Consider the following 19996-nt stretch of genomic DNA (forward strand, 5'->3'; position numbering starts at 1 on the left):
TTAAGTAGATATTTAAAAATAGATTCATATTATCATAAATAATGAAATGATACAAAGAACACATAAGGTTTTACCAACCAAATATATTGGTGCTTAATTGAGATTCAAGCCATGGTAGATTGTTGTCACAGTATATTATTTTAACTCAACACTATATTGCCTTGGTTTCCCAATAAATAAAGATTGATTGAACTAGAAGATTTGATATTTGTATCTTCTCTGTTTTAAAGGCAGCATGATGTAGTAATTAAGCACTGCACTGAATTTGTGTGATAGCTTCTTCGTGTTATTCTGTTGAGTCAGAATCACCCTTCATGGAATCCTAAGAAGAACAGGGTTTTAGGAAATCACTTTCTGTACTCCCATCAGTTATACCACATGAAACAGCTCAAAGAGATTGAATTTTATTCTTCATGTAAGCCATATTTTTAAGACAAAGCCTAAAGTAGATCATCTGCAAGAGATGATTAAATAATGAATATCTGGTAAGTACATTGTTGTAAAAGAAGTACCATTGAATAATTTACTTATTTATAACAAGCATTTATTTAACTTCTATTGCCTTTGTGGCAGGCATTGAGAATACAAAACTCAGTCCTTATCCTTAATTAACTTACAACATAATATGTTTTTAGTAGTAAAATAACCAACTAATAAATAAATTTATTTTTATTTACCCTATGAGCACTGATAGACAATCTCAACACTCTACCAAATCCTAAAAGGTGATCATTACAATTCTCATTTTTAGAGATAAAAACACTGGCCTGGGGAAGCTGTGCTTAACTGCTCAGGGTTGCAACACTAGGTGAGCACCAAAGCTGGATGCAAGCCCTGTTCAGCCTGGCGCTAGGTCTGTGCTTTTCCAAGCATCCATGGAGTGCAATTTACTTTTATTACAATCACAGGCAATCCCCTCTCAGACACCTATGACAGCCCAACAAGTTTATTTTTGAAGGCTCTACCCAGTGATTATGTAGGGAAGCATATTCTCCAGTTATAGAGAAGAACTGGTGGAAAGAGATCATCCAGGTGTGAAATGTTCAGAGCTTTTTCCTTGGTTTATTCCTGCTCCATTGTGTGTACACCCATGGTAATTAGTGTTGTTAAGTGTCTTCATTGGGCTATGATAACTGGTGTTTTTTTTTCTTCTCTCTCTCTCTTTCAGGTATGGGAAAATTGTATCGACAAAGGCAATTCTTGACAAGAACACAAATCAGTGCAAAGGTATGTGTGAGGGCATCTGTACCTTTTGTTCTGAACTATGCTGTTCAATTGAGAACCCCTCCCAGGTGGAGGTCCACGCACCTGCTGCACCAAGTCATGACGTACAGTACATGGCAAACCTCCTTAACGTTGCCGAGGTTTTGAAGAGTTGTATTTCTAGTACCATTGCTCATTAATTTTTTTCATTAACAAACAAAATGAAACTCACAAATTAGAACAAGTACCAAATTGCTTTCAGCATAAAACTAAATTATCTTTTAACAACTTTGGGTTGTCTGGTATGAATGGTATCATCAGTGATGCAAATTGATTTCCTATATAAAGATGAGGAACTCTGGGGGAAACTTTCCCATGCAAAACATGTTTTAATTTATCTGTTCTTTAAGGCTTTAGCAACATTGGTTGAGCAGGACTGAATTCACTGATAGGTCCACTGTGTCTAAGCTTCAGCTATAAGCACCCCATGGGATCTCAGAGTTGGTATCTTATTAAGGATTTTTCTATGTTTTTTGGAGGGAGAAAATATTGTTGAAGTTATTTGACTATGTTTATGGATCATGTTTCTTCATGTCTTGGAATCCAATACTCTTAAGGGTTGCATTATATTATTTATGAAGTCAATATAGTCTCTCTTTCATGACTTAGTTCTTACTGAAAAATTGGAATGCTTCCTGTAACATATTATTTGTTGTTTCTCCAAACCAGTCACTTTTATGATACTGACATTGACAAGTAGGGTAGAGCCAAGATTATTCTAAATTCTGTCCCTATTTCACATATAAGTATAATGTGCAAAACTTTTAGGAATGAATACTCATACACTGCAGATCACACACTTCATATCTCTTATAAACTTACAAAAGCACTAGGTATTCAGGTACTGCAAGAAAAAAAAAAAAAAAAAAAAAGACATGGTTCCTGTCACCTAATCGCTCAATTTCTAGTTGATAAAAGCAACCATCATGTGGTCATTACACACAAAGGAGAGCCTCTAATTGCCTTTTCTGGATTCAGCATTTGGGGCCTGTGGATAGCAGTAGTGACTCTAAATCATGGATGATACTCTTCAATACTTTGGTTGTCTGTCCTACAAAATTACTGGCAATATTAAGCAAAACAATAATGTTTACTGAGGCGGTGGGATTATGGGTGATAGATTATGATTAACTTAAATTTCTCCAAATCTGTTTTGTTGCTAGTTTAGAGGGGGGAAAAAACGTAGCAAAATAGTTCTTTGTCTTTGTAAAATAATATCAGGTGAAACTAGCAATGAATTAGGAGAGAATTTTACCTTTGCTTCTTTATTAGACAAAAGTTGAATTCGTCTTGACTTTTGCTTTCTTTAGGAAAGAATGGTTCATCCATTCTGCTTAGTGAGGTGGCCTTTTTAAACAAAATCATGGAGAGCATTGAGCCTGTAATTAGAGAACACAAATTGGATTTGGACTTTTCCTAGACTCTTGCTTCTAAATCATTTTCAACTTTGCCTCCAGACTAAGACTATGCAATCAAAACCAAATATTATGAAAACAGGGTTTATTAATTTTGCTTCCAAAGAAATGGTATGAATTCAATTTTTCACAGGCTGTTGAACATGTGGCATATTATTTGCAAGTTAGTGTTTAGGGTGATGAGAAAATGTATGTACCAGTCTCCTTAGAGATGAAAAGAAAAGGCATCAAAATCAATCTTGCTGTATTAACTCAAACTCTAGACTCTTAGTCTACCTTAGCATCTAAAAAGAAAGGATTTTGTTCTGTCTGTATTCCACCGACACTTATTATTTCTAACTTAGGATATTAAATATTTTATAAGGTTCTATTATTGTTGTTGTTATGTGTTAACTTTTATAAGTCTTTGTAATAAATGAAAAAATGTACTTATAATATGTTTTGAGTTATATGACTGCATATTTTTCTCAAAAGTGTTATACAGTTATGTACAGGGTGAAACAAAAGTAGGTTTACAATGTTGAGTACATGAAACACAGACTTTATTCTTGTATTATTATTTATTATTATATTATTTTTCATATGAACAAAAATAAACCTACTTTGCCCCACCCCTGTATTTACTCAGTAATTGTTTGTGATCACTTATAATATACATAGTAGGCAAAAGTAAAACTATTCAAAAATGTTTAATAAAATAGGTAGCCTAGCAGTTTTAAACATATTAAATTGACTGCATTTAATAAAATAACTTGCTGTCTAATTCTTTCACAATAATTATTTTTATTGGAAGTAATTTAAATAATTTTTATGAAGTTTAATGTAGCTTAAATAATATGATTGAGCCCAGCCGGCATGACTCAATGGTTGAGTGTTGACCTATGAACCAGGAGGTCATGGTTCGATTCCTGGTCAGAGCACATATCCAGGTAGTGGGCTCAATCCCCAGGGTGGGGTGTGCAGGAAGGAGCTTATCAGTGATTCTCTCTTATCATTGATGTTTCTATCTTTCTCTGACTCTCCCTTTCTCTTCTCTAAAAATTAATAAAAACATTTAAAAAATAATAATATGGTAGAGATACATATTGTTTTTCCCCATAATCTGAATATTACTTTTTCCTAATCCATGTCTTATAGATTAACAGAAATCCTTATTTCCAGATATTCTTCTCCTATCTTTCAATTCCTTATTTTTAAATCAGACTTATGTTATTATACATAAAATGCTCTCCTCATACCTTTACTGGAATATGTCAAGTATTTCTTTCAAAATCCATCTTCTCAAGAAGCCCTCAGTAGACTCTTCCTATCCTATTTGAAAAGCATACAACACCTCCTCCTTTGAGTACTATCTGGAAGATCCTATTCTACCTTATCTCTCGTACCATTGTGATTAGTTTGAGTCCTTCATCTAGTTTATAAATTACTCAGAATACAGGTGGGAGAACCTACTGGCAAGGTAGGGAGGAAGCAGGATGGAGGCTTTTTCTTTCTCTCTGGGATCCTTTGATGCGGCATCTATGAAAAGAACAGACATGGCTGGGTATATGTCTTCCAGGCCTGTGAACACCAGGGTTACCAAAGATGTACACATATGCGTTTCCCAGAGTTATTCTTGAATAATAAGCATTTATGCCTAAGAGTATTTATTATCAATGTGGAATTATTCTTTTTACTGGTTTGAAGTTATCTATTTTTTACCGATCCATGATTTCACAAATATATCGGAAATGATACATTGTACTACATCTTTTAAATAATATGCAAAATATAATAATGTGAAATAGATAAATATAATTTGGGGATGTTTTGTTTATTACAATTTACATAAACTTGCAAAAACATAATATATTTTCAAATATAGGATTTCAAAAAATATGGATTTTAAAAAAAATCCTACTTAGTTCTTCAAGGATTTTGCAGTGAAAGTCTATACCAAGAAAATTTCCAAATAATATCCTAAGTTTTCTTGGGCAAATTACAAAACATCTCTAAACATCGATTTTTCTCGACTGTCAAATGAGGTCATCTATACCTATGATTTTAAAAGTATTTTTCAAAACTCCATAGAGCCATGTTTGTAATGTGTCTGGCACATACATCAAGTGAATTTTTCTATGATTGTGGACCTAGATTTCTTCTCATGGAACCATACTGTCTAGAGCTCATTCATATCTTTCACAATATAATGCAGTCCTGAGTATATATTACGTATTCAAGGAATGACTATTTCATGAACTTTTGTGTGTTTGTTAACACTAGTTTTGTTAATAATGAAAAGTTAAAGAACATTTCTTTCACACATTTTGGTGTTGGTTATATGAGAGCCATCATGATTTTTTTCAAGGCCCATAAACCCGATGTCTTTGAGTAAAAGCACATTCCGTCACAGTATCAGGTGGTGGAATTCATTGTAATTGAGTTGGATCGGTTTTGAAAAATGCGTCTTACTTCACCCTTTGTTGTATTGTTTACTATGTTGTTTTATAAGTTCGAAAGTAAAAAGAAAACCAAAAATAATCTGAAGATTTTTGCTTCCTTAGTGTTGGAAACCACAGTAAAAGCATGGACTGTCATTTAATTTGGTGGCTGCCATTGTTCTTTGTTGACTTGTTGGTTATTCATTTTGCTGATCAAATAGTGATTTTTTTCTTTAGTAAAGAAATGAGATCTTTAAAGTATGAAAGGGGGGAAAAAAAGAACTCTCATGAATATGGCATTAAAAACAAAACAAACCTAAATCCCAAACTATAAAAACCTAAACAGAAGCTGAAATACTAATATATCATTTGTTATAAGTCTTCAAGTGGCTTTAAGTGGGATCAGATGTCTCTTTAGTTATAAAATATGGATCATATAAATTCCCTATTTCATATAATCTTTAAAAAAAAAAAAACTGGTGTGGTTTTCTTCCTGTTGTAGAATACGAGAAAATAGCAAAGTCTGCATTTAATTTGTACTACTTCTGTTAAGAAAAGGGCAGTTCATTTACATTACTAGGCATCTGGATAGACCAACTGTTCATTCTGATCACATCAGTCCTGAATAGGAAGAAATCTGCATTCATAAAGTGTCTTTGGAACACCTCTGTGCCACTTTTGAAGATACGATTTCTCTTTTTTTATTCACTTTTATTTTTTATTTTAGTTTGGTATACAGTATTATATTAGTTTCAGGTAAACCATATGAGTCTACATTTATACATCTTACAATGTAATCACCTCAATAAGTTTCTGTAATTGTGAAAACATCACAATATTATTTTAATAATCCAATCACAAAAGGACTAATATTGTATGATTCTACTTATATGAGGTACCTAGAGGAGTCAGATTCATAGAGACAAAAAGCAGAAGAGTGTTTGGCAGGGTCTGGGGGTTTGGGGAGATGGGGAGATAGAGTTTAACAGTTACAGAATTTCCCTTTGAGAAGATGAAGTTCTTGAGATGGTGGTGATGACCGCACAAAAGTGTGAATACATTTAATGCTGTTGAACTGTATACTTAAAAATTTGTTAGAATACGATGTTTTGTTATTTTATCACTATAAAAAGCAAACCAACAAACTCACCAAAAAGCAGTATGATAATGGAAGTAATTACAGATAAAATTTCTCTCCCAAAGAAAATAAGAACGCTTAAGCTACTGATATCACAGCTGTCCACATTCTCAAGATGTGCCCACTATGGGAAGGCAGGAGCTGAAACAGAAGATTTTAGGAAAGCAACTGCTAACAATCTCACTAGGCATTGGATGTGAGGGTGATGTAAAAAATAAACACATTTGATATCGTACTAAATGAAATCAAGTGGCAAAATCCCATGAGAAATATACTATATAAGGCACCTTGGAATTTGTCTTTGTGCCACTATTGTTACAGTAGATAATTAAAGTGAAAACTGTAGATTTTTATAGAAAGAATAACTGAAAGAAATTTTTTTCTGAATAATGGAATAATGGAATTTAAAAAAAAAATGCTGTTACAACACTGTGGTTAAAAAGTTTCTCCAGGGTTCTCATGAGGTATTTTTGATTTCAAGAGGTTAAAGTTCAGAAAATCTCTAATTTTATATATATAATATAAAGAAATTATGGCTAACACTAAGCCTTTTCATAGAGAAACAGATAATGAAATTGATAATGATTTAATTAGAGAAAAAACTTTCTTACACTTTAATTTTTAAATGAAAATCAAATGTATTTAATGTGTACAACGTAATTTCACATGCATATACATAGTAAACAATTACTACAAACTAATTAACATATAATTTCCTCACATATGTACCATTTTTGTATATGTAATGCAAGCAGCTGACATCTATTCTCTTAGAACCTTGGTCTGCAAACTGTGGCTCGAGAGCCATATGCGGTTCTTTGGCCCCTTGAGTGTGGCTCTTCCACAAAATACCATGTGCAGGCGCGCACGTACAGAGCGATTGAAACTTCGTGGCCTATACCATTGTTCAATGGATATCAAGGAACTTTAAGAGTTATTATCTTCCCCATTTTACTGGTGAGAAAACAAATCTGGAAATGCTGAGTTAACTTCTCAAACACCATATAGCCAGCATTCAAATAGAAATCTACGTCTGCCAAGGCCTATCTATCCTCTATTTGCTTTTCCTCACTCCAAATAAAACCCATAAGTAAGACCTGCAGTAAATGACCTTGGTTGTTAGTAATCACAAGCAGACACAAGCACAGTGTTTTGAGTTTGTGCAAAGGCGGACAGTTTGGAGGTAACATGCAATAGTTTTTACCCAAGCCACTATCGACAGCAGGGATCCGGTGTTCTGGTTCTGTTTTGTCATTGAATATAGGTATAAAAGAGCATGCACATGGTGGCTTGAAAACAGAGGCACCTTTTGAAAATATTTTGTTCATTTTATTTAGAGTAAGTTTATTGTTTTTTTAATAATGGTTTTCTGTTCACTTTGATTTTATACTTAAATTAGATTGACAAGTGTTTAGCTTTCTACAGGTTTTAGCTTTAAAGTGAACATCAGTTTAACGGATTTTATGTGGGGAAAATATCACATAATTAGGGATGGTGGCAGGCAGAGGGCAGTTGCCAATTTCTCTTACTCTCAGGATCCGGGATTCAGAAAAAGGCATGTGCTCTCTTAAAGAGCCTATGTGGTCTAGTTGCACAGCAAACGCTCTCTTTCATCTTATTTAAGTTCGGTTTGGCTTGCCTCCCTTGTTTGCTCATGGGGATAAGGTTGAGACCTCTGAAGAGGCCACTTTATCCCAATTACTTACCCAACCTCCCTTCTTTTCTTTAAATAGCTTGCACTTAGTTGTGCAAAGTGTTTGGGGGTCATTATCTCCTTGATAGATGAACCCAGGAATAAACAACTATTTTCTGTTTGGATTCTGAACATATGATCAAGGTTCATAAAAAAAAAAAAACTTTTTTAATGTTTTTAGTTTACCCATGAACCAGTTATTATGGAAAAACACACAAATGTCTGCTAAGGTCAGTTTTCTCCTTTCTCAATCATTTTTTTTTTCTTCTCCTCAAAGGTTCTTCCCCTATCCTCATAATTTGTTATTGTCTCAAGTGGCCTTCAAATCTCTAACTCCAACCCAAAGGCTACCCTAGTCTCTCATTTTGGGGGGGACTTTAAAGAAACCTTGAGCATCTGTGCTTAGTTTTTTTCAACAGATCTATCCAACAGGCACATGTTTTACTACCTCAACCTCCCTAGAATCACCTGCCCCAGGATGGGTCTCCCGTTTTAGAACATTTGGATTTGTAACTCCATGTCTTTCTTGTCTGGTCTGTGAGAGAGATGTGTCTCAGGCCTGATGTTCTACTCTCCAGATGCTGATCTCATCCCTGGCTCTTACTTATTGGGACTATTGAGAGGATTATTTCACTTTTCCAAAATCATCATTTGCATTTGTTCTGTTTTTTGTGGATGGGATTTTTGGTGGAAGTACCATAATAGCAAGGCATCCACTGCATATATGTAACCCAAATGAGCTCACTCTCTGGTAGGGCATGGCTGCACTTGGTCAGGTTTATGTCCCTAGGCAACTACGAAGTCCCTGTGCATTGGTATCAATGTTCCTCCGGAGTTCACAGTTAGACTTGACATTGCCGGAGTTTATTGAAAATTTTTGGACAAATAATGGAAAGAAATTAACAGCTTTTTCATTTGGTTTTAATTAACCACAGGGAAAGCCTTACCTGAAGCCCTGTGCTGCAACTGGCTTTGCTCTCTAAACAGTTTGTAGATGGTTGTTAGGAATTCCCAGCCATCATTAGCTAACTGCACACATGTGGAAACACAGAGGCCATGACCTTCAGATTCCCCTCTAGAAATATAAAGGTAGTCTCTGACTCTAGAGAGGAAATGCTTCCCCTCTCTCTCTCTCTCTCTCTCTCTCTCTCTCTCTCTCTCTCTCTCTCTCTCTCTCTCTCTCTCTCTTTCTCTCTCTCTCTCTCCACGAATGGGGACTGAGGTTTTGCCCTGAGGTCACACATGTGTCTGAGCTGTCCTGGACAGCAGGGAAGAAATGGACCTCCTGGATAATATGTGCATCATTAAAACTTGACCAGGTCCTTGCTCCAGGGAGCAGCAACTCACTTAAAGTATGCAGGATTTTTTTTTTTTGACACAAAACATGGGCCCAAATAAAGTGGAAAGTATTGATCATTGAAAATCATTGATGAAACTTTATCTATGAAAGTCAACCAAAAAGTTCATTTAGAGGGACAGTGGGGATACCTCCTATCTGTCAGCTCTATTTAAAAGCAAAGGTATTGTTTTATGATGACCAAATAAGAGTCACTCAACCATCTCATATCATTTTTTTTCCTAAAAAATAATACTTCCATTGTGAAAATCTAGACACATGAATGTAATTTTTGCATAAGATTACTGAAATCTCTGACATAACATAAACATGCAAAAATGGGGAGTGACTTACTCCAGTAAAAGCAATGGAGTATTTTATAACCATATAAAGGGCAATTGTTAAAACTCCAAGGTAGCATGGAAAACTGGCTAGAATGGGAGAAAGAAAAGTAGAAAATATATATATATATATATGTTCTGCTAAAATATTATTTATGATGACTACTAAAGATACTTTTTCTTGATATGTATTACTATTAGTTGACTTTTAGGTCTTCTCCTCTGGATATCATATTCTTTGAATGAGGACCATATTTTACTAAATCTGCTGAACTAAGAACTAGCATTCAACAAGGGCTAATAAATATTTCTCAGTTAATCCATGAAAAGATAACAAATGTCTAGAAAAACAACAATAATGATTAATGTGAAAATAATTTGACAGTATTAAAATGCAACAAGGAGAAAAATGTTCCTTTATTCTATAACAAGACAGTTTAAGGATGAATTATCTTCATTAAAATTCAATTACATGTGTAAATTTTTGGGTCTCTGTCATTTGCAATGATATAGCAAAAATAATAGACTTCTAACTACTTATTATGGAATATAAAGCCTTTCATGACCTGGCCTGTCCTATCTCTAGCAGCAGAATGACTAAACTTTTATATATCATGAGCCCCACACAACTCAGAAACTGATGGAGCACTCACATTGTAGTCCATGTGATTGCACCAATGGAGTTGTACAATGAGTAGCCTGTGGCCATACTGATGACTCTTGCTAATTTTCATCTCTTCCCACCATATCCAACTATTTTCACGTCATATGCAGAGACACTTGGGTATCTGTTCTCTTTGCCAGAAATGTCACCTGTCCCCTATCGATATATATAAAAGCCAAGCAACCACAATAACAGAACAACTGGAATGACCAGTCATTAATATGCAAACTGCGGAGGTCTACCGACCCAATCAGGGCCCCAATTGGCTCCCAACCTCCTACAGCCCTGCCCCCAGTCCACCCCCTCCATGGGGGCAGGGCTGGCCAGCCAACCTCCCATAGCCCCTTCCTCTGGCTGGCCCAATGGGCCAGCTGGACCCCACCTGTGCATGAATTCATGCACTGGGCCTCTAGTTTTATAATAAAATCTGGTATGTATTAAGCATTTACTAAATACAGAAATTACACTAAGACATTTTTATATATTATGGTACACTTTTGCCACTTGCTTTATTTATGATCTTCATTTTATAGGTGGGAGAGATAAGGAATTGGTCCACATCCATACAACTGTGAAACAGCAGATATGGGATATAAATTCAGGTTGGCTTTGTTCTAAAGCCTGGTTATTCTCTCTCATCCCTCTCCTAGGCTGTCTCTGTGCTCTTTCTTGTCTTGCAAGATTCAGCAGAGATGCACCAAGTCTTCAAAGCTTTATCTTTCCCTCTGTCCCTGCTCAAACTGACTTAGATGCCCTTTTTCTGTATGTCTTAATAAAACTCTCAGTTCTTCCCAAAGTCTAGCCAGCTTTTAGCAAACTGGGTACAATCAGTGACTTTTCTTTCATGTTTCTCTTATACCATGGCCTTATCAAGGGCAAGAATTATACACATCTTCAGATAATAATAATAATAATAATAATAATAATAATAAAAAGACTACATCTTATTTATTTCTTGTTCACCATACTTAGCACATGCTTGGCACATGAAGTAGTTACCCAATGAGTATCTGGAGAAATAAAATAATGAATGGCTTAACCACATCTTAGGTTCTCATTACATGGATGTATCACCAAGTAATCATCAAGCGTGTGATTTGGGTTGTGATTAGAAACCAGAATAAATGTGTAGCCATTTATCACCCAGCTGCAGTTAGCACAAGTTCTCGTTAAGAACTCTTGGGGTTAGGGTTCTTTTGCAGATCCCTTGTCTGGTTTTAAAACAGTGCTTTAATCATGTCCCTTAACTACTTTGGGACTTGCTATCCCATTTTTTATCAAGCCTGAACCCCTCAGTGTGGCTTTAAAGAGACACCAAAATATCATCTCAACTCACAATATTTTTCATTCTGTTCCAGCATGTGCCTTTAATGTTAAGAAGTCACTTTACTCTTCCAACATAATGGGTATAGCGCCTTTGGGTCTTTATTCAACTCATCCCTACGTCCCAGAAGCCCCTTCTCTGTAGCCTTCTTCCATTGTAAACCAGACTTGAATTCCTGGATAATTTCAAATTCTATGTTGCCAGTGCAAGCTTACCTATTTACCTTAGCTCTTGGTAAAATCTCTTTTCTATGAATTCATATTGTCCGTCTCAGATAATTTACCATCTAAAGATATTGTTGACTGTTTCCAGCAATGCTTTAGTTATGCAAGCATGGTTTTCCCTACAAAATTATTAGCAAACACCTTGCATTTCTCTTGTTTAAAACCACAAGGTATTGAGTTCCCACTATGTGCTGGGATCTATGCTGCATGTCTTACAAACATCTTATCTGGAATAGATTTGAGTTGCCCTTTGGTTAATGACAAAGGAGAAAAGCTTTCAACGGAGAATTGATTGAAGTCAAAAGTTGGTTTCTAAAAATAACTTTGACCTAAATTTAACAGCGATTCCAGTGACTCATGGTTGTATTTGAACAGACAACAGCATACTATTTCTGAGCTTGGGTGTTTCATGTGACTTTAATATTGAGTACAGAGCATATGCGCAGAACAGTTTTTACTCTCCTTGGGTAGTTGGTGCCTCTGTGAGTCTCCCTGTGTTTGGTCTACAAACTACTCCAGGTTAAAATAACCCATAGTTAGCCCAACACATTGCCAACATCTGCTGTTGGTTATAAACAGAAACCTGGAAAAGGAGTTTGCATTGGTAGGCATAAAAAAGTAGGAGTTATGGATCCTCCTCACAGAATCACTATATATGAAGAATAATATCCTTTAGGTCTTTTTGGGGGGACTATTGCTCAATCATTTTCCGATTTATAAGAATAATAACCATGAGATTTTCATACTCTGACTTAAAAGTTGAGGGGTTCCACTGTGTCTGAGGAAAGAATGAGAACACATGGGTCACAAGACTAACTGCAAACAGAAATTTCCTATCTGCCTACGTTTTTAGTCATTTTGTTGACACTGTGCTCCTGAATTAAGAATTCCTCAAAGAGCAGAAGCTGGCAAGTAAAAGGGGGAATTTTCCTGTAACACTTGCTTTAAGTTTGCATGCAATTAAAATTCTAAATGTGTGTGTGTGTGTGTATACACACATATATGCATATATAATATATATTAATATATATATGCTATAGAAACATTATATATTTGTGATGCCAGCCTCCCTTTTCTTATATTTCCTAACTTTTCATTCAGATTTATTAAAAATAAAGGCAAGGGGAAGGAAAAAAATTGGAAAGCCTATAGCATGGAAAGGTTATCTCCCGTATCTCTCAGCAGATGCTTGTTCGAATCATTAAGGACATGCAGAATTGCTCTGTCATTTTTACATTATGCTGGTTAGTAAATAAGTGCATCACATATTTCTAAGTTATGGGTATGAGCATTTGAAAAGGGTAAAAAAAAGCCATTTATTTCTTTAGCTGCAACATGTAATGAATGTAATGGGCACATTTTTATTCTCGTGACATTATCTTTTGAATCAAATTATTATCTAGAGACTGTAAACACTGCTTGAATTTAATTGTTGCAATCTATGATACTGTCCACAAAGTATTCCTGGAATAAGTAACTTAAATAGTCTTAAAACTTCAGGATGCAACGGCAGTGTATTAATGTAATGCCACTTATTTATAGTTTCCACTTGATCTGTGATCCGGGCTGCTCTATTGTTTCCCTTTTCCCTGAGAAACTGGCATGAAGGCTCGAGGATTCACATCAAGGGCCTTACCGGGAATCCAAACCTGGCACCAACTAAACCAAACACAAAAGCCGTGGCGGGCAGTGCTCTGTTCCTGCCTGCTCCTTGCAGATCAATCTCGGACAAAGGCTGTCTAATATTTCAAATTCTGTGGCTTGTGAACAATCCCGTGTGCCACGGGCCTCCACCTCTGGCATTTAGAATTGCATATATATGAGCCGAGGGGTATCCTGACAATCCATCTTTTCTATAATCGCCGCAGCCCGTTCCAAAAGCTCTGAGCTGGAGGATATATTTGGAAAGCGCTGCTTTTCCACTCTCCACACATTCAGGTAACCATTCCAGAGCCGCTAAGGTTCCACTTGAGAGGGAACTCGCTATTACCGTGTGTGCCGTGTGCCATAAATGGGCCCTATTATAGGCAGCCAGACCCCTGAGCAGCTATTTCCAAAGGAGCAGCCCGAGATTTGATTATACGGGTCTCTCTCCCAAACACATCCTTTCACGTCTGACATTTACACTGGTTGCAGATTTTTATGTAACTCGTTAGAGAGCCTTCTGAACCTTAAAAAGGTGTTAGTCTTCCTAGAACCCTCGGGCAAAGGAAAGTCTTTTATTGGGACTGAAACAGTTTGGAGTTGAAAGCCGCACTTGTCTGATTGGAAAGAGTTGCAGGAAACGGAATCTGTTATTTTTCTAAGCGGGGGCTACAGGAATTGAGCTGGAGATATCACTGACCAAAGAGGAATTTTTTTTTTTTTTTCCTTCCCCTCCAAGAGCGGAGAACCAAAGGAAATGACTCCAGTGTTTAAAATCCCTTTATTTCCTCTGTGGCCGGTATCTGTGCAGCTGAGAAGAATCATTCCAGTTGGCCCCCGCCCAGACTTTATGGGAACGGAGATTAGGAAGTTGTATGGTCAAAACAGTCATTGTACAAATTGCTTCCAGTCTGAAAACCTCCAAGTTCTTGACAAAGCCATGAGTTTTTACATTTGATTTTTTTTTTTCTTTAAAACATGGGTGACTGACCTATCCCTCGTTAATTACCCTGCAAGGATTTCTTCAGTGCCTTTAGTAACTTCTATAAATTGTTTCCATTTCTCTGGGGGGGTGGGGGGGAGGAGGCGGGGTTTGTGGGAGAAGTGTGCAGGGTGCCTGTAAATTTCCTCTTTGTGAGACACCTATTTCCGTCACCTTCCATTTGAAATAAAATAGTGCTGGGCCACAGGGAAGCTTATAAAAATGGGCTTTCTTCCTTTCCTAATTTCATTGCACGCTTTTCTTCCTGCTTTGCCTTTTCAAATCTGAGCAGGATGAGATGCCGGATGTGGCCTCAAAATTCAACACCCATCACTTCCTTTGACATGATCATGTTCTGGGGAAAGAAAAGGGGGTGGGGGTTCTTCAGTCTGTAAAACACCCTCCCCAGCCCTTAGGATCTTACTTAGTTTATGTATTTCTCATGCCTATCATCACTCCTGGAATGTTTAGAGGCCCTTAGGTGTACTTCAACAGGGCAATAGGCTCAAATGGTGGCACCTGATGGTACCAGACATTTTGAATTGGTAAGAGAGGAATTTATGGCACACTTTAAAATATCTGCATTGTTCTCTGAATTTAAAACTATGCTGAGGCTCTGGTTGGTTTTGTTCAGTTAGTTAGAGCATCAGTCCATGGGTTCCATTACTGGTCAAGGGCATGTACTTCGGTTTCAGGTTTGTTTAATCCTGGGTTCCGGTTGGGGCAGGAGGCAATGAATCAATGTGTCTCTTTCACATCAGTGTCTCTCTCCCCCCACCCCTCCACTCTCTCCAAAAAAATTGATGAAAAAAGTTAATGAAAGAAAAAGGATTAAAAACCAACAAACAAAAAACTGTGTTGAGGATGTAGTGATGGACATCATTCCCTATCTACAAATTTTTAGGGTTTTTTTTTTCCTCTCACCTATTTTATGAGAAATTATGTAGGCTCCATTGCCATAATTGACTTTTTTTTCTATACCAATAAGGCTATCCAGACTTCCATGGAGGTAATTACTCCTCTACCTCAATGGTATTACTTCTAAGAAGTCTTCAGATATGCCAGGGATTAGTGGCAATTCTCTTATTAAACATATACAATAGCTTAACATGAACATTGAGGGTGACATTTAGCAATTAATGGGATTCACCTACTCCTTGCTCAGTCTAATTTGTTGCATCCAGCATTTGTTAAATGTGTATTTTTGGCCAATCTTGTGCTGGGCACTAGAATAAGAAATAGGGGAGATCTATTGCCTGTACTCAAGTACTCAGTGGGTAGGAGGAGCAGATACTATAAACGTATAATTGAAAAATAATATGAGCATAATAGCTAATAATAATATCCAATAGCCAGTGAGCACTTGATGCATGCCAGATCTCCTTTTAATGACTCTACCTGGCTTAACTCACAAAATCCTCCCAATGGTTCTATACAGTAAATGCTAAGATTATTAGCATTTTACTGATGAGAATTTCCAGTCTCTGTTTTCAAGATCATTTGGCCTCCAAACCTCAGAGTCTGAGTCCAAGCAGTCCAAATGATAAGCTATTGACAGATATGCAGTAGTGCTACAAATAAATTGCTCTGAGGCAAAAATGAAGAACTGTCTAAATTTCTCCTACCTTTGGAAAAAGCACAGAGGAAGCTTTTGGGGAAGAGGCAATATCTGAGCTTGATTCTAAAGAATGAATGGAAGTTTTTCCGGCAGAGGTGGCAGAGAAAGATTCACCTGGCGAGGAAGAATATGGCAATGGCAGAATGCAGTAGAAATGTGCGGTGTTTTTCTGATGGATTAAAAGTAGAGTTTGTGCATATTTGGGATCAGTAAATGATGAAACCCAAAGTGCAAGCTCAGGTCTTATTGTGAGGTTTCTTGTATAAAAGTAAGAGCAGAGTATACTACAAAAGCAGTGGGAATCAAGGAGAGAAGTATAGGCAGAGGAAAATAATGTGGATAGAACTATGCTTTGGAAAGTCAACTCTAGCTAAAGAATGGAGAATGACAGAGAGGGGGTAAGCTAGATGCAGGAGACAGGCTAGGACCATGGGTGGCAAACTGCGGCTCACGAGCCATGTGCGGCTCTTTGGCCCCTTGAGTGTGGCTCTTTCACAAAATACCAAGACCTGGTCGAGTCTATTTTGAAGAAGTGGCATTAGAAGAAGTTTAAGTTTAAAAAAATTTGTCTCTCAAAAATACATTTCAATCGGTGTACTGTTGATATTTGGCTCTATTGACTAATGAGTTTGCCGACCACTGGGCTAGGAGAATGGATCCTTTCCCTTGCATTTCTTTGTTAGTGTAATAGCCTACAAGTGGCTGAACAATTATTTAAACTGTATTTCCCCATACTGTTAGAAGGAGACCAAAGGAAGGTAGGTAACTCCATCATTAGGAACTTAGCACTTACCTACCCTTAGATCCTTGTGTTTGCCTTTTCTCTTCATGCCTTTTGCCTATGGTTGCAGATAGCTGCTCCATTTTCACATTGCATTTACATTTCAGGCTGGAAAAATGAGAAAGCTAAAGGGCAAAACACAAGTGGCAGCTGAATGTGTCCTTGTTCGACAGATTTCCACTTATATGTCATTGACCCCAAACTGTATCATCAACACGGGTTTGTGCTACTCAGGTGAGGCTGGAAATTGTTTTTATAACTGAGCACATTGCCAACCATTAATAAAATAAGGAACTAGTTGATCTCTTACCTACCCCTTCACCCCCCATCTTCCCCTGCCAGTGCTGAAGGGCAGGAGTGGTTGGGGAGAAGTCAATGGAGGGAAAAGGAGACATATGTAATACTTTCAACAATAAAGAATGTAAATGAAAAAGTAAGGTACTGGTAAAAGTACCTTATTGTAAAAGTGGATGTTACATTGATCTATATGAGAGTTAGAGAGGTCATGGACAAAGCTTTGGGAATAGCAAAGGTAAAGTGGGGACAAACGTTAGAGATGAGAATCAATAAAACTTGGGCACCAATAAGATGAGACAGTCTGGGAAGAGGAGAAATCAAGGAAGATGCTATGATGCTATAGTTTATGACTTTAGCAACTGGGTTAGTGAATATAGTTTTAACAGAGATGTGGAGAATAAAGGAAGATTGATTAGCCTTATGGACAAACTAACACATTTGATGAGGATATATTGGGTTTGACATAACACTAGAAAATCTGTGAAAATTTAAGTAGTTGGTGTAAACAGACTGAAAGGTCAGGAGATGATGATCTGAGTGCCAGCGTCATTGCTAAATTGTTAGTAAATGTGTATGTACTAGTATATCTTCTCTTTACCTCTTCCATAACAAAATAAGGCCATGATTAAAGACACATCCTTTAACAGAAAAGACCTTGAAAACATTTAGTTTTCAAGGTCAATTAGCAACACTCTTTTCACCTTGGCAGGAAATGTCTACTCTAAAGTGTAAGTGCCCATTTTCATCTTGTCACCATACTTCATACCACTTTCTTTGTTCATCTTTCAAAATATGTATGGTTTTATAAGCCTATTCACAGTTTGTAATTGGCTGAAGGCAGGGGTCCACTTACACTGTTATAAGGTGGCAAAGATGACATTATAATTTTGTGTGTGTCAATTAATAGAGTATTCAATTCCCCCATAAAAATGTATTATTATGTTCACAAACAAACTGAGCATGATAGGGATGTCTAACTGAGCATGGCTGATGAGGTCGGGTAGAGAGTTGGAAAGGGGGCAATTGCCTTCTGTGTAATAGCCTGAACTGACAATGTTGCAGTGAAATTGCTATATCTTCTATTGATCATTGCATGCAAATTTGTACAATTCTTCTAGAAAGCAATATGTCCCTCTGTCTTAAGATATCCCTAGATATATTACCTACTGGGAACTAATCTTGGGACATAAACTAATCCAAGAGAAGAAGAAAATCATCTGTAAAACTATAAATTAGAAATTATGAGGTTCATATAAGATAAGGACTATGTAAATGGAGAAGATTTGAGATTCAAGAAGTGCTAGAAGGTCAAGGTGACCAGATCATGGGGAGGATGAGTTGGAGGATAGGAAGGCGAAAAGAGAAAACCTAGAATGAACTACAGATTTTGGCCTGGATAACTGCCTTGGATCAGTAACTTAGAAACAAAATACACAAAAAGAAAAAAAAGAAAAAATATATATATATATATTAGTAAGGTTGCACAAATTTATATTGAGAACTGCTTTACCTTGCACAAATTAATGCATGTGTACCATGCACAAATTCAAGAAGGCAAGTGCATACCATCATCTCAGTAGGCTAAATAACAGTTGTGCAAGATTTATACAAGTCATTAGCTAACCTAAATTGAGAAAAATTTTAGTATAATCTTCTTATTGGTGGAAATAGTTTAACTTGATAAACACTATTGGGAATAGAGTTTGTCAATTTCAGAGCATGCATATGTACCATTCATAAATTAACATAAAGGATTCTTATGCCTTTTTTGCTGTTTCTCAGCAGAACATTGAAAGTACTGCTTTCTCTGTGATTTCCATGATGCACATTCTATTGCTTCTTGGAGTTCCATCATGACTCATTTGTGTTTAATTCTACTGAGGGAAGCTAGTAAGGAATCTTGTACCATAGACACTTATTTGGAAGAAGTTATAACGTAGTCCCTACTTAGGTCAAGGTTTTGTCAAAACAAATATGAACTGTTCCATCCATCAGCCTATAACATGCTTTCCAGTGAGATGCTCCAGAGTCACCTCTTTCTGTGTTCCGTCTTTGCTCAAATACCTCTCTCTGTTCTCCGTCTTTGTTCAAATGTCATCTTTCCAAGAGTCCCTTCCATGGCAATGTTATCTAAGCTAGCATCCTGTCACTTCCTACTTTTACCCCACTTTATTATTTTTTTCATAACCCAGACATTCTATTGCATTTCCTTCCATCCTTTCTGGTAGAAAATATTTTAAGTTGTATGTACTATTTTCCTTCTTCCCAACTAGCATAGAGCTTCATGATGGGGCAGTCGTTGTTGCAGTAGCCTCAGAACCTAGAATAAGGCCTAGATCTCAGGTAGGTGTTATGATCCTTTCTGATATTTCCTAGTACAGTATTTCTTATTGCATCTGTGACTTCATATATTTGTTAATATCTTTAAAAAATCAAATTTTGATTGATCTTCCCTGCTTTGGAAGAGATCAAAACATAGGTCCCAGATCTCTGCTTCTTCACTCCCTCATTCTGAGCTTCTCCACTGAGTCAGATAAAGTCTGGGAACAGATCATTGATCTTATAGCTGTGTTCCAACCCTCTGCAGATTTGAATTTCTAAAAACTATTTCATTCTTAATGGTCTTAGCTTCCTTTTTGAATTGAAATGCCAGAAAATTGAGCTTATTATGTACAGATCTGTGCTGACAAATTTGTTTTCTACTTTTCAATGGGATTAAGGAAATGAGAGCACTATTGGCCCCTGTTCTCCATTCTTTGCGTAAATTAACTAACTTATCCATCAGGGCTATTATTATCTCTGTTTTTCACTGGAGGAAACTGAGGCAAGAAGAGGCAAAAAATCAATAAGTGACAG

The 19996-nt window shown here is 36.6% G+C and overlaps 1 protein-coding gene across 12 annotated transcripts in view; it reads left to right on the forward strand.

Moving 5' to 3' along the window:
* Nucleotides 1-19996, forward strand: part of RBMS3 (RNA binding motif single stranded interacting protein 3) — a 615090-nt gene that overhangs the window by 193382 nt on the left and 401712 nt on the right. For all 12 annotated transcript variants that reach the window (XM_045579333.1, XM_045579337.1, XM_045579338.1 and 9 more), the window contains exon 3: nucleotides 1169-1227. In XM_045579333.1, the coding sequence (XP_045435289.1) occupies nucleotides 1169-1227 (59 nt within the window). The remainder of the gene's footprint in view (nucleotides 1-1168; nucleotides 1228-19996) is intronic.

This window comes from Pipistrellus kuhlii, unplaced genomic scaffold, assembly GCF_014108245.1.
Source record: "Pipistrellus kuhlii isolate mPipKuh1 unplaced genomic scaffold, mPipKuh1.p scaffold_m20_p_11, whole genome shotgun sequence".
In the NCBI taxonomy this organism is placed as follows: Eukaryota; Metazoa; Chordata; class Mammalia; order Chiroptera; family Vespertilionidae; genus Pipistrellus; species Pipistrellus kuhlii.